This window comes from Penicillium daleae, assembly GCF_028827525.1.
Source record: "Penicillium daleae strain IBT 16125 chromosome Unknown utg000008l_segment0_segment0, whole genome shotgun sequence".
Classification (NCBI taxonomy): Eukaryota; Fungi; Ascomycota; class Eurotiomycetes; order Eurotiales; family Aspergillaceae; genus Penicillium; species Penicillium daleae.
In genome coordinates this window covers 7,104,428-7,118,492 of record NW_026623156.1, presented here as the reverse complement: position 1 = coordinate 7,118,492, position 14,065 = coordinate 7,104,428, and the positions used below count along the sequence as shown (strand labels likewise).

The following is a 14,065-nucleotide window of genomic DNA, read 5'->3' as shown; positions in this document are numbered from 1 at the left end:
GGCAAAAGTAGATATCCTAGTATCAGACTTTCGCCAAAATGAGGTCACTCGAGATTCTGACAGAATAGTCAGACTTGATCAAATTCAGGATTCTGCCAGATATTTTGCCTTGAAAAAATGGGTTTCTGGTCGGTGGAACAATCGGCCGCCGTAGTATGAGTGATGCTAGACTTTATTGAATCAGAAATGCTTGCACTACCCACTGGCCAACCGCAGTGATTGTGATTCTATTCAGGTATTTACGGTCCGTCTCTTCTAAGCTCCAAGTGCTTAAGCATACTCTGCTTCGCCCGCTCAGCCTGTTCCTCAATATCCAAATCCCAAAGCCAGCGCAGTCGAGACTGAAAGGTCTCCTTAAGCTTTGTTTCATCGTCCCCAACTCCGTCCAAACAGAGACAGAGAAGATAGGCATTCTCCTTGCTACTCGTGACAACCCTCTGACTTCGAGGGCGCCGGATCTCATCATATGCCTTGAAAGCAGCAACAACATCATGGGCTGTATTCACTCTGGAATCACCAAGTAGCTCTGCCAGAACGTGTGCATCTTCTATCGCTTGTCCTGCGCCTGCGCCTTGGTGAGGAGTTGAAGCATGGGCAGCGTCTCCCAGGATGGCGACTCGAGAGCGACAGAATGTGGAGATTGGGGGATGCTCGAAGATAGCCCATTGAGACGGATCGGGCATATGCTGGAAACCGTGGTTAGCCATAATCGCCAAGTCAAAGCCCATAAAAGCAAAGTCATACCTCAATGAGAGACTGCACATATCGGCCCATATTGCTCGCATCACGCTCCATATCCTCCCTCTTCGCAGGCCTCACCCAAGTATCACAATCCCACTTCTCGCTGAGAATATAAAATCCCACATTCACCTTCTGAGCCCGCATGATGGGGTATGATATCCCATAAGCACCATCCCCAATATACATCGTAGACACCCTTGCGCGCTGTTCCCCAACCGCCTTAATCATATCCTCCATATCCAACACAGCCCGATATCCATACATACCGCTATACCTTGGCTGGGTCACCTTAGATTCCTCCGGTAGCATCGACTCCTTCACCTTCGACTTGATCCCATCACAACCCACAACAACATCCGCCATCACAGCCGACCCATCATCAAACACCAACTCCACCCCCTCCCCACTCTCAGTCAATCTCTCCAACCGCTTCCCAAAATGCACAATCTCCGGCGGAACCAATCCAACCAGCGCATCCAGAAAATTCGCCCGTCGCAGCGTCGTCTGCCCGGACGGCAACGCCTTCAAATCCATCAACAACTCGCCCTCTTTCTCCCCGCTCGCCCAGAGAATCTCAAACCAGGTTTGCCGGTACTTCTCGTACCCGGGGCTATCCGCGTGCGTGGTCACCAGCGAGTCGTAGATTTCGCGAATCTGCGGGTCAATGAGGGGCATGGCGCGGTGGGCGGCTGGGCCGATGGAGAGGCCGAGGCCTATTTCTGCGAATGCAGGCGCGGCTTCGTAGATTTGCACGCGGACGTTGCGGCGTAGAAGGCCTGCGGCCAGGGTGAGACCGCCGATTCCGCCGCCGACTATTGTGACGGTGAAGTCTTTGGGGGTGGTGGTTGTGCTCCCCATGGTGGTGGTACTTTGATTGAGAGGGGGCTGAAGGGAATTGCAGGAGCAGTTGTTCAGGAGTAGCAGTTGCTGGGAAAGGGTTCAATTGCGGGGTTCATTGCTTATCACTGGCGCGTGGGGAATTACGACGGTGAGAGGTGAAGAAGGTAAAGAGTGGGGAGGGCTAGTCGATCTCCGCTCTATTAAGTGTTGGGGCCAGAAAGAATGCTCCTGTTAGATGTAGGCGACAGCTGCATATTGCCCGAACGAGATGGCCTCGTTTACTGTATTGCAATCTTAAATGACGGTCCATCAACAGCTCAGGATGAATCAAAGCAAAATCTTACAGGACTAGTTCGCCGATGTTGCGAACAATCCGGGCCTATCAAAGCTACCATCTCAGCTTCTGTGAAAACATTACTCAAGAGAGATAAGAAAGGCTCGTTCAATTCGATAAACTAAGGCCCTCAGGCCAGGTATCACAACATGAAGATAATCAACAGAAAAGAGAACACATATTCGCACAAAAGTCTAGTGTCTAACGCACTAGACATTGGATATTCAGGTCCAGATAAGAAACAAAACCCGCGAACCCGTCGCGAAAGCCGATCAGAGACTCAAGTGCAAGCTGTTGGACGTGGCGTCTTGGTCATTGCTCGTGGTTGGACTTCAGTCAGATATCGATGGAGCGACATGAGCCGAATAAAGGATGGCCAGCCATAAGGTATCAGAAGTGTCGTGTTGTCTGTCAGAATCACGTGGAGGCAACTTTGGTCCTTCGACTGGGTGACTGGTAGTTCGAAGCGTGTGACTCGGCCGGGGGGATAATCGTGTATTACATGCATACTGCATGCAGGAGTGCATGAGTGCATCAGCGCATAAAAGGGTCCCGAGTGCGAAAACCGAGTGCAAGATATCATTACCAGTCAAGCATATCTCAAATCATCGGAGCAGTAACAACCCTCCTCCCACCATGCCCGAGCTCCATCTCCCTCTCCTTCTCTCTATCCCTCCCCCTCTCCCTCTCCCACTTCGGCGGCCCAAACGGATCATAGTCAGACTCACTCTCAAAAGCCCCATTCCCCTTCTCATTCGGCCCCCGCACCGGTGACCCAGAGTCCGATCCATCCAACGCACGCCGAAACCGCAGGAACTCCTGCGAATCAACACTGTGAATCGGATACATAGTTCCACCGGCTTCCATTGAATGTAGCGCCGCTCGCTGGATATGCCGGATATCATCCTTCAAGCTGGAGACTTGGCTCTCCAGGTTCCGGCGGGCGGTTTGCTCGCGGCGGAGGAGGGTGACTAGGGCGCTGTATTGCTCGATGGAGATGCTGTTGAAATCGGAGAGAGAGGGATGCGGATGGTGCGGGGCGAAGGGTACGGGCGTTCATTGTATCGGCACGGATGGTGCTGGTACTTGTTGGGCGGGTTGTGAGGAAGGTTGATAGCGAGGGTGGGGTCTCGTCGTGGTCGAGGGAGGAGCTCAGGTATGATGGTTTGCTGCGGATTTGGGGGAAGGGTTCTTCTTTTCGGCGGGATGAAGATGGTTCTCGGTCTTGGGGGCTCTCGGTGACGGAGTTGGATTGCATTCGGGCGATTGCGAATTCGAGATCGATCATTTTGACTTCGATTGTGTTGAGGCGTTGCTCGATGGTGAGACTGTCGTCTTGTTGCATCGTGCGCACTAGATTGCTCACGTTGGGTGGGAGACTGATTTGGTCTGCGTGCGGGTCTGATTCCGGGATGGAGGGAGCTACAGAGGCTCTTGTCACGCTTGTGACTGTAGTGACAGTCGATGGCCTGCGGGATTGCTCGCTGGCAGAACTTCCTCCTCCCAGAGGGGGTGATTTTGAGTCTGCAGCTGAATTGGGAACCGAGGCCGTGCGTGTGGGCTGCTCCTGCGGAGACATTGGCCGCTCGTCGGCCAAGTCCTGCAATGCGCTGAAACTCCTCGATCTGCGGCGAGCCTGAAGCATACCTCGCCGGTGCTCTTGGTCCGGGATAGACGGTCGATCCTCCTGGGGATCAGAGAATGCCGAGGCCACTGCATGCCGTGATTCATCGTCAGAGAAGATCACACTGGGCAAGGTCGCACGTCGTCGGCGCGGGGGCATCCCCGGCGAGGGTAAAGAGCCACCAGTGGGACTAGTCGGAGACAAGTGAGTCTCTGCTAGTTGCAAGTTTTCCTCCGACAAGGGACTACTTCGTTTGGACTCTGAAGGAGTGGGCACCGACAAGAATGACTTGCCCACGATAGGTCCCGATGAGCTTGCTGCCAATGAATAGTAATTCTCGTTTGGACTTTCCTCCACTCCATCGGTCTGGCTTTGTCTCTTCCGGTTGAAGATCCTACGCATCACCGTTTTCAATGTACTCCCTGTCCGACGATGTGCGATGACAGAAGGCTGGTGAAAGTGCATCGGGGGTAGAGCCGTGTCATAGTGGTTCGTATCCAAAGAGAAAGACGCTGGGGTTGAAGCTAAGTGCTCTCCGCGTGCCGAAGCTGAGCGCGCTCTTGAGCTTAGCGCCGACTCACTGCCCGCGCTGGAAATGGACCGTGTAGTTGGTCGCGACATGCTGGTTGAAAAAGAAAATCAAGTTTGAAGATCAAATGGCGTACGAAGGGTGAACGCTGGTGGGGATTGTGTGTAAATTCTCGATGCTCATTACAAACAGATATGTCGTCGCGGCACGTTGGGGGGTATATGTTGTCGCAAACGTGACCAAACAGAAGGATTGGAAAGAAGATGGAAAACCACAGGTAGATGACTGAGTGAATGTCGAGAATGGCAGAATCGAGCCGAGACGAAGGAATAGTGAGGGGGTATATGGAAGGGTATAATAGTCAGGGCCGCGCAGCGGGAGGGTTCGAATTGAGGCCAGGAGAAGCCGACGTTTAGTCGAGTCGCGGGTCTAATGAACAGGGCTATCAAACGGGATTAGTTTGGGATATGGTCGTACAAACGAGTATGAAATGACTGACCGAGGAGAACGTGATCAGGATCATCATAGTTGTCGATAAAACTCTCGTCGTCACGGAAGGGCGTTTGCCAGGTCTCGGTAGGGAACGGTGATAGTTGAATGGAAAATATACGACAATATTCAAAGAGTGCAAAAGAACGAGTGAATAGAACGAGTGTCGGGAAGGTAACAGAACTGCACACGGATGAAGAGGCAGAGAAGAGGGGGAACAGAATGAAAGTTGAAGGTTGGGGGGAGAAAGACACAAAAGGGAGGGGAGCTCGTGCAGCTCTCGTGGCGGAGATTTAGGAGGTCGACCAGGCTCAAATCCGTGCAGACTCCCACTAAGCCCAGCTCAGAAAATCCCCAGCTAAAGCAAAGCTAACCCAATCCAAGCTAAACTGTACCGGGAACTATGAAATCTGGAATTTCCAACATCCCCACACGGGTCTACGGTCGGGATCTTTCTTTGCACGCCACAGCCGAGCGATGAACTGGGAATGGAAAACACGAAGATGTATACAGTAGCAGTAGCAGCATGAGTAGATCTGATGGTAAAGGATCACACCCAGTACTGACTTGTATACTGTTGATCAACGATCACTGCTTCAGACTCGACGCGATCCTGTTTCTGGAGAGTCCGCCCGAGCGCAACAGGAAAGCGGGACAGCAGACTAACTAAATACATGGTTAGCTAGTATTTGGTCCAGGATTATGCACGATAACGATGGATCCTTCGTAGAACATTGCGCTTTGATAACCCGCCATTCGGCCTGAATTGGGCATAGGAAGACCTCGAGAGATGCGTATGGCATCGATCGTCCACACCCTAAACTTCCTCTTGGGCCTGAGAAAAAAAAAACACGAACCCAATCAAGCCCAACCAGCGAACCGTCCACGGACGATCAGAGGGGTCAACCGCCAGGGGTCAAGCCGAATCAGATGGGCGACCGACCAGTGGCCCTCAATCTCATCATCTCATTTCCAATGACTGCCGTGCTGGATCCACGAGCCGAGACCAAGTGGATCCCCCAAGATGAACGGCCGTTTTGAACGGCTTCCAGCTCCATCCAGAACAAGGCCCCTCAACCCCTCAACCCTTCAAACCACCCCCTGACGACCCCGCTTCCTATGAACGGAGAAAAAAAAAACAACGGCCGTGGAGACAGAACGGCTAGATCTGGACTCTGGATCTTGCGAGGATGGCCCTGTCATCGAACATCCTTTTCGGCTCTCCGGGTGAGATGTAACAGTCCAGCGCAGCAGTGAGTTGTGCTTCATCCCTGGTCTGAAACACCACATGGCACCAACAGGATGATGCACCTTGCACAGCAAGTGGTTTCCCAAAACCGCCGCACAGACCCGTGTCAGTCAAGAGGCACCCATACCAAAAACCCTAATCGGCTAAAACAGCGTGGCACAAGAGGGAAAATCAGGGCTAATGTCAGGCGGGCTCAAGAATTGGGTTTAGCTGTGGCTTTGGGCGTTGAAAGTATTGATTCTAGGCTGGTCGGGCTGTGATGTTATGTCTTCTGGAATAGTAATCCTGGGTTGGTGACCACCAGTATAGCCGTTGGCCATTAGGACGGACTATGCTGGCTCGGTAGATGACAAATGAATCAATTGACCATCAGAGCTAACGAGCGGACGGGCTAGTCACTGAGTTGGACGCTCCGGCATGGCCAATTCCAGTAAGGAACCCCCGACCCGTGCGATCGTCCGCATGAAACAAGAAGTTCCTCGAAGAGGCGTTGGCCCTCTGCATAGTTTGACGGTCACCGCCTGCAGGCCTCGCTTCGACACGGCGCACTGCCGCCGAGTCCCGGGACTCAATTGCCTTTGGTGCTGGAGGTCACAACATACTAGCCTCCTCTTCCGGTCCTTCTGGGTACTACTGCAGACTATGGGACGGGGGTTTGAAAAAGGCGGGAGACGGGACGGACAAGGCTTAGCCTGATGTACCTCTTGTACCAGGCCAGACTCGGGACTGACTCGTTACCGTGCAATTCGTGAAGATCTCGAGATCGACATGATGGCCTTATCGGCTGAAAGATTCTCATATAATGCCTATCTGTACCCTAGCCTACCACTCTTAATATACAATGACACGATGGGCATTTTCTCATAGAAGGTCACCCGCGTCAGGGTACCGCAAGTCGGCATTCTCCTCCAAGTAACCCATCCAGTGTTGAAGAAATTCACTCCCCCTGTCACACACCACAATGCATCCTGATTAACCTCAAGCTTTCGTTGCAGGACGCACAGACAAAAGTTTACTTACCGACTGATAGTCTCCGAGTCCCCGCAGATGCAAAGATGCCGTCTGGGGCGTGTCATGGCCACTAGCGAGTACAGTACAGTAGTTAGCATCCCAAAATAGCCACCGTTAACCGAGCTCATCTATCTGCTACACAAGGGGAAGAAACCAAAAAGGTCCTCCGATCCAAGACATAACCAAGGGAATAAAAACAAGCCGATTACATGAGACAAGCAAAGACGTACCGTTCAATCGTCGTTTCTCACCGAGAAAACCCACTTCGTGCTCCGCATTGCTTCGGACTAGACTCACCACCACGGCCTCTTTCTCGCGACCCTGGAAGCCGTCCACGCTCCCGAGCTCCAGACCAGGGTACTTTTCGCGGAGCATCTGAGACAGGAGAGCTAGCTGGCCATTGTAAGGCGTGATAACCGCGATGCTCTCGGGACGCACCCCAGCCGCGATCAAATTTTCGACGTGCCGAGCGACCACCAGGGCCTCCATTTCGTTGCTTTTGCTCTCCCTCAGGAGAGCCTCCTTCTTGCCGATGTCATCATCTTCGGTCTTTTCGGGGAAGTCGCCGCCTTGGGTGTCCCAGAAGACGAGAGGTTCCTGGGTATCGTCCGTGCCCTCGACTTCGTAGGGTAGATCGGCTAGCAGTCGATCTTTGACTGAATCAGCGGCGATCAATTTGGATTCGTAGAGCTCGTCAGACGGGAATCGCATGATCTTCTCGTGCATCCGGTACTGGGTCGTCAACATCCGTTTGATCCCTGGCCCGTGCAGCGCCAATAGGCGATCGAAGAGGGTCCGCTCCAGTGAAACACCCTTGAGGATCTCCTCCTTGGCGGTGTCATTCTCATCCTTCTCCGTGTCTCTGCCGTTCTTATCCCTGGTTTTGAGGTTCGCTGATTTGACAGTCGGTGGTAATTGCAAATGATCACCAGCCAGCACCACCTTCTCAGCAGATAAAAGTGAAATCCAGCACTGTGCCTCGAGCGCTTGACTCGCTTCGTCGATGATCACAACGTCGAATTTTTGATTCTTCAACTGGTGGCCCCCAGCACCGTGAAGAGTCGCCAGGACCACACTGCTCTCGCGAACCAGATTATCAACACACTTGGACTCACGCTCCCGAAACTCCTTTCGCAGTAGTTTGAGATCATCATAGATAGCCCGTCTTTCACGACCAGTCCTCGTTTTTCGAATACTGGCTTGCTTCTCATCCATCTCTCTGCGTACATCCTTCACTATGCTTGCTGCATCGGAAGTCTGCGTGAGGACTTCGAGCGAATGCTCCATGACCGAGGGGAGTAGTCGGGCTGGATGTCCGATGCGCACCACGGGCACTTTATTCGGAGCAAGACGCTCGACGATGTTATCCACGGAGATATTTGATGGACCACAGACGAGAACGCGCTTCTTTCGCTGGATCATCTGCATGATCAATTCAATTAGGGTATGGGTCTTGCCTGTCCCGGGAGGGCCGTGTATGAGAGCGATATCCTTGGCGGCCAAGGCAAATCGAATGGCATCCTTTTGCGAGTCGTTCAATGTTGGATCAATGAACTGTACATCCCCGGTTCCTTCGTAGTCTGGTTGTAAGGGGGTGGTATGGCCAAAAGCAACCCGCATGAAATGCGAATGATCTCCTTCCGTCATTTTGGAAATCTTCTCCATCGTCTGCCTCATTCTGGGAGAGTTAGCTTGCGATTCTCAAACTTGGCGGCACTCAAACCCTTACCGTCTATATGTAACATCATTTGCAAGCTTAATCCTGCAATTTTCGTTAGCATCGTAGATCTCATATTAACACCCCCTTTCTCTTACTTACGCCCAAAGCTTCTTCCCCCACAATTCCTCAATGGCCTCATCATCCTCTTTCGAACGACCACCACCCCCTCTCTGCCCAAAAGCAATCCAAATAGCCTTATCGCTAACCCTCGTAACAACACCCTCAGGACCTCCCTTAGCACCTTCTTTACCGTCCTTTCCCTTATCTTTATCCTTCCCCGCTTTCTTCGCCGACCCCGCAGAGACATCATTAACACGAACCACATCGCCAACCCGCATACCATGAGAGCCTAATCGAGGTTGTCCGTCCGATGCTCTCGAGTCCCCTCCACCCTGTGACTTGGACCCTGTAGATGCGATAGCCGGATCGGGTGTGAATTCGCCCACGACGCGGCCTCCCAGCCCGGTGCGGCATTGTGATAGAACTAGTCCGGTTAATGCGTAGCCGGTAGCTTGAAGAGTTCGTCTTGTGGACGGCGATACCGATGCTGCGGTGGATGCGAGTGAAGAGGAGGCGACTTCGGCTTCGTGCTCGTGGAGGAGGAGCTGGAGCTGTGTCTCGGCGAAGGCGGGGATGGATATGGGGGTTGGAGGGGCCATGGTGGCCAGGAGAGGGGGAGGAAGGTGCTGTTTAGATGTGAGGACCTGCAAGTAGAATGTGTACACCTAGTTCCAGGTTAATTCTTGTATTGGGATTCTTCTTGGGGTGTGTAAGTGTCTTGCGACGCTCTCGGGGATAAAAGTCGGAAGCTGGAGCTCTGTCTGCCCCACGCGGAGATTGATAGCTGCCCGCATTTAATCATTTTCATCAGGCATCCGGCCCATGGAACTGCAAATTGATGGAAAAACCCGGGCTCGTGGATAGAGAAAGCATCTTGAGCAGTACATTCAATGTTTCCTCTACTCGCTCGAAGAGCCTGCTGACATGAACCTTGTGGTCGAGGTTAATACCGGCTGGAAAGAATACTTCGTATGTATAGACATCGGGCATGCAAAGTAATGGTAAACAGACGACAAACAAACACCCATGGCACAAACCAACAACCTACTATACAGAAAGAGTCAGGCTCCAACAACTCGACCCTTAGACAATAAGTGTGCCCTTTACAACGACCCAATCTTAATCTTCGGCTCATCAAGCCCAGGACTCCCCTTCACCAATGCCTCCCTCTTGACAGGACTCAACCCCTTAATCTCACTTTTACAAAGCTTCGTCCCAGCCAAATAACACTCTCCACACCTCCTCTTCACCGGCTGACAAGCCGTCTGCCCCAACCCAACCAACAATTTATTAATCTCATGCCACTTATCCCTCGGCAGCCACGACTGCAGTGCCAATCTGGTTTCCTCTGGCGTCTTGGTCTTATGCCACCCCCATAAATTGGTGATGCGATGGACGTGCACGTCGACACCGATACCCTCGTGTTTGCCCCATGCTGCGCTCATGCAGAGATAGGCCATTTTGGGACCGACGCCGGGGAGTTTCATGAGGCCTTCGGGTGTGGAGGGGATGTCGCCGGCGTACTCGTCGCGGAGGATAAGGGCGGCGGCTTTGATGTATTTTGTCTTGTTGTTATGGAAGCCGACTTTCTCGATGAGGGAGTTGAGGTGGGTTGGGGAAACGGCGAGGATGTTTTCCAGGTTGAGGGTGCTGTCTTGCAATGGGAGGGAGAGAGAGGTTGAGGGATCGTCGGGATCGGGCTTGATCTTGATCTCGTCGGTGTGTTCTGGGTCTTCTTTCTTGACGGTGTTCACGCGGTCTGGTTGTTCGTCGCGGAGCTCGGTGTGTAGTCGTTGCATTGCGACGGCTGTCACGGTGTCCTTGGTTTGGGACGACAGCATTAATGCTATGAGTGTCTGGAAGCGACGGTCCCGGGGAGAAGATTGGCGCCAGTATAATTCCGAACAGCCCATCGTATCCACCGGTGCCGTTGGATTGTCCTGACGCATCTTCTTCACAATATTATACATAGTTTCCCAGTTGGACGGCGGTTCGACGACAATTGCTCCATCGGCATCGCGAGTCTTGCGAGCAGGCATGCGTCGGGCTTTGGATGGTGGAGTTGTTTTCTCATTGACATCTTCCTTTTTCACGAGAGGCTTGCGAGGAGTGCGATTGGAGGCTGACAGGACCTTGGGGCTGGTGTTGCGTTTCCGACGCTTGGAAGGAGGTTCGAAGTCATCGACGAGATCTTCAATGTCAGCAGTATTGGCAGACGAAAGAGAGGACTCGTCATCGCTTCTTGTAGCAGGGATTGTAGCAATGGTCGGGATCAACTCGCTCTTCACAGCTGAATCGCCATTGTAGGCGAAACTCCTGAGCGCGCCAGTGCTGAGAGCTGCACTGCGAGTCTGGCGTCGCGCAGGGGGCGACAACGTCTGGAGAACTTTTGCAGTCTCCTTGGAAGCCCGAGACGTCCGCATCACGAGTGAATAAATTCAAGAATGGCCGGGTGTTATTGTAGATAAGGAGGTGATGGAGCCAGGAAATTTCACATGTGGATTCGGACCCGTGGATGCGGTCTGGGGCAGAAGTGCCGATGCCCCGATTCCCCAGCCTCGGTGACGATCCCAGCGCTGCCCTTCTCCAACCTTCCTGGCCCGCCGAGGGGGAGTCCTGCTTTCGCATTCTACACCACCACAGTCCCTCTGCTTGACCACGCTCATACCTCCGCAGTTTTCACTGCCTGACCTTATTGACCAGCACATTCCTCACCCCTCCACCTGCAAGGTGCCTCCTACACATTCCTCGGAAAAAAATGGCCGGACCATCAACCAACACCGCGCAACGATTGCTGCGCGAGTTGAAAGACTACGCCAAATCGCCCAATGAGGCACTGCTACACCTCGGGCCAGTCGATGACGAAGACCTCCTCCGGTGGGAAGCCGTCCTGAAGGGCGTAAACGGCACTCCGTACGAAGGTATGCGCCTCAGCGGAATCCACAGCAATGATGGGACTCACAACTGACATTGAACGAATCTCATCAGGTGGTCTTTGGCATCTTCGAATCGCAATCCCACCAAACTATCCCCTCGCACCGCCGACAATCCATTTTACGACCCGGATATCCCACCCGAACATCTCCTTCGCGACCGGCGAGATCTGTCTAACCCTTCTCACAACCGAGCACTGGAGTCCCGTCTACACGCTTTCGTCCACGCTCACCGCCATCCACCAGCTCCTAACGGATCCGCAACCAGACTCACCGCTGAACGTGGACGTCGCGGCGCTCCTTCGAGACGGTGATTTGCCGGCGTGGGAGAGTGTGGTGCGGTATTACACGGGTGAGGAGCGGTGGCAGGGTGGTGCGCCTCAAGGACGGTGAACCCCGGACACGCATGAATAACGACAGATATAGTCGCAAATTGATGGGCCCGGTGAGGAATTGAGGGTGTATTGGATCCAGGGATCGATTGGATTTCCGAAGGAAGATATTCGAGGTGATTGGTTCTTTTGGTGGACAGTAATTTCAGCCGCGCTTGGTGGCGCATACATACCCCACTACACATTCTGATGTTCTCTATATATTGCGATTACTATATACGATGATTGTTCTACTCTTTTGGACAGAATTGACAGAAGGATAAAGCTTCTTTCTTCGACCACCGAGGCCAGAAAGATCGATGTATTTTGTCTTTCTTGGATAAACACCCTCTAACTAGATCACAAAGTGATAGTGCACGCTAAATGCTGCCCATGGAAACAATGGAGCCAGAAACAATAAAAAGCAGATTAGCATCCCAAATCCAGATGTAAAAAACGCCGAAGAGACAATGTTTGAGAAAGGAGAGACATGAGTGTGAAGCTCGTAAGGATCGTGAGATGATGACTGTACGCCATCGAAAACGCTGAAATGGATGGATGCAAGATGCGAGTTCATGCTGATCATGCGAAACAAAACCAAGTACGATAAATGAAACAAGAGGCCATGAAGTCTGACCGAAGCAGGAGTATGGGCGAGGTTCGACAAAGGGTTCGACTCCATCACAGCGCCATAGCAACAATGACAGCACCGCCGACCATGGCCACGACTTCCCGGGTGAGACCGGCGGTAGTCAAAGCCGCTGCGCCAGTCTGCAAGCCTGGGGCCGAGCCCTTGGTAGTTGAGCTATCAGACGAGCCGGTTGGGTGAACGTGCACGATAGTAGTCGAAGTGATGGTACTGAGACTACCATCAGGTAAGGTCGTAGTGCTCTTGTAGGTGGAAGTAAAAGAGCTGTCGGTGGTAGTCGGGGCTGAAGTAGTCGATGAGGAAGAAGAGGAGCTCGTCGTGGTGGTGAGGGTAGACTGCACCGAGCTAGACGAGGTGGTGCTGGGGACAGTCGAGGAGGACGAGCTCGAGCTTGTCGTGGTAGTAGTCGAAGGAACAGTGGTAGTCGACGAGCTCGAAGTCGTGCTAGTAGTTGACGTCGTAGATGGCACCGTAGTCGACTGGGAAGTCGTGGTTTGCACCGATGTAGTAGAAGTCTCACTGCTGGAGCTGCTGGTGGTCACAGGCACTGAAGAAGTGGTAGACTCCGTTGTAGCGGTCGTGGAATTGCTGTCCCGCTTGGCGAGTCTCACAAGGTTGGCGATAGTCTCGTCATCACCTTGCAGGGCCTCGGCGGCACTCATGTCAGTCGGGAAAATGCCGTCCTGGAACTTGCGAGAGAGGGCATGCAGGGCCTCGTGAATGGAGTTCACGTTGATGCCGGCCAGGACGTCCTGGAGAGACTGGGACTCACGGTGCACGGCATGGGTGATCACTGGCTGCTCCGCCGCCAAGACAAGAGACAGGAGCATGAGTGATACGAACACAGCCTGGAGGAAATTGATGCGCAGCATGGTGGGCGCCGACTAGTTGAATTGAGGGTTTTGTTGGAGGGAGGGAACCCGATTTGCTGTTCAAGCCGGATGCGGCTATTGAGTTGAAGAATTGGTGGGGGGAGAGGAAAGAGGAGGGTGTGAAAGAGGAAGGGGAGGAGAGAATAAGAGAAGACAGGAATATGCAGGAGCAAAGGTCCAAGATAAGAGAATTATCCAGAAGGTAAAAAAGGGAAAAAAAAGAAAAGAAGGAAAAACTTTTATGGTATGGAGACGAACGATGAGGCAACGCAATTGAGCTTGGACAGCTTCCCGGTTTTAGGCCAACTACGCCCAGTTGGACGAGACACTAGTGGACGCGATCCCTAAAACTAAATAGTCTGGGAGCTTGGATCAACGGCGACAGAACTAGTATCCATGGGCATGATGGATCCATTGCATGATTCTGGAATAGCTTGAGGGATTGCTAGCCGAAGGATGGAGCTTGATACTTTCGAGGCTGAATGGTTTTAGCTACCGTAGGAGGACTGTAATATAATTAGCGACCGTACGGGTCTGGCTTACGACGTCTAAACGAATTAAAAACTACTTTCGTATTATAGATCGACGGGCGATCGGATCGACCAAAAGTGAAAGCTTTGTCTATAGTTAGCAAGGAAGGCTG

The 14,065-nt window shown here is 52.7% G+C and overlaps 6 protein-coding genes across 6 annotated transcripts; 1 reads left to right on the top strand and 5 right to left on the bottom strand.

Annotated features, from left to right (window-relative positions):
- Window positions 1-239: 239 nt before the first annotated feature.
- On the bottom strand, window positions 240-1,599 carry N7458_011053 (uncharacterized protein; the record flags this gene model as incomplete). Its single annotated transcript, XM_056914435.1, has 2 exons — window positions 240-686; window positions 745-1,599. 2 exons carry the CDS (start codon window positions 1,597-1,599, stop codon window positions 240-242), a joined length of 1,302 nt encoding a protein of 433 aa, XP_056763284.1.
- A 916-nt stretch (window positions 1,600-2,515) lies between these two features.
- Window positions 2,516-4,160, bottom strand: N7458_011052 (uncharacterized protein; the record flags this gene model as incomplete). Its single annotated transcript, XM_056914434.1, has 2 exons — window positions 2,516-2,886; window positions 2,966-4,160. 2 exons carry the CDS (start codon window positions 4,158-4,160, stop codon window positions 2,516-2,518), a joined length of 1,566 nt encoding a protein of 521 aa, XP_056763283.1.
- A 2,507-nt stretch (window positions 4,161-6,667) lies between these two features.
- On the bottom strand, window positions 6,668-9,196 carry N7458_011051 (putative DNA helicase; the record flags this gene model as incomplete). The annotated part of the gene is made up of 5 exons (XM_056914433.1): window positions 6,668-6,752; window positions 6,827-6,887; window positions 7,048-8,495; window positions 8,547-8,579; window positions 8,637-9,196. 5 exons carry the CDS (start codon window positions 9,194-9,196, stop codon window positions 6,668-6,670), a joined length of 2,187 nt encoding a protein of 728 aa, XP_056763282.1.
- Window positions 9,197-9,700: 504 nt separating this feature from the next.
- On the bottom strand, window positions 9,701-11,020 carry N7458_011050 (endonuclease III domain-containing protein; the record flags this gene model as incomplete). Its single annotated transcript, XM_056914432.1, has 1 exon — window positions 9,701-11,020. One exon carries the CDS (start codon window positions 11,018-11,020, stop codon window positions 9,701-9,703), a length of 1,320 nt encoding a protein of 439 aa, XP_056763281.1.
- Window positions 11,021-11,355: 335 nt separating this feature from the next.
- On the top strand, window positions 11,356-11,923 carry pex4 (putative ubiquitin conjugating enzyme (UbcJ); the record flags this gene model as incomplete). The annotated part of the gene is made up of 2 exons (XM_056914431.1): window positions 11,356-11,518; window positions 11,586-11,923. 2 exons carry the CDS (start codon window positions 11,356-11,358, stop codon window positions 11,921-11,923), a joined length of 501 nt encoding a protein of 166 aa, XP_056763280.1.
- Window positions 11,924-12,582: 659 nt separating this feature from the next.
- N7458_011048 (putative GPI anchored cell wall protein (Dan4)) lies at window positions 12,583-13,422 on the bottom strand (the record flags this gene model as incomplete). The annotated part of the gene is made up of 1 exon (XM_056914430.1): window positions 12,583-13,422. One exon carries the CDS (start codon window positions 13,420-13,422, stop codon window positions 12,583-12,585), a length of 840 nt encoding a protein of 279 aa, XP_056763279.1.
- Between the last annotated feature and the right edge of the window lie 643 nt (window positions 13,423-14,065).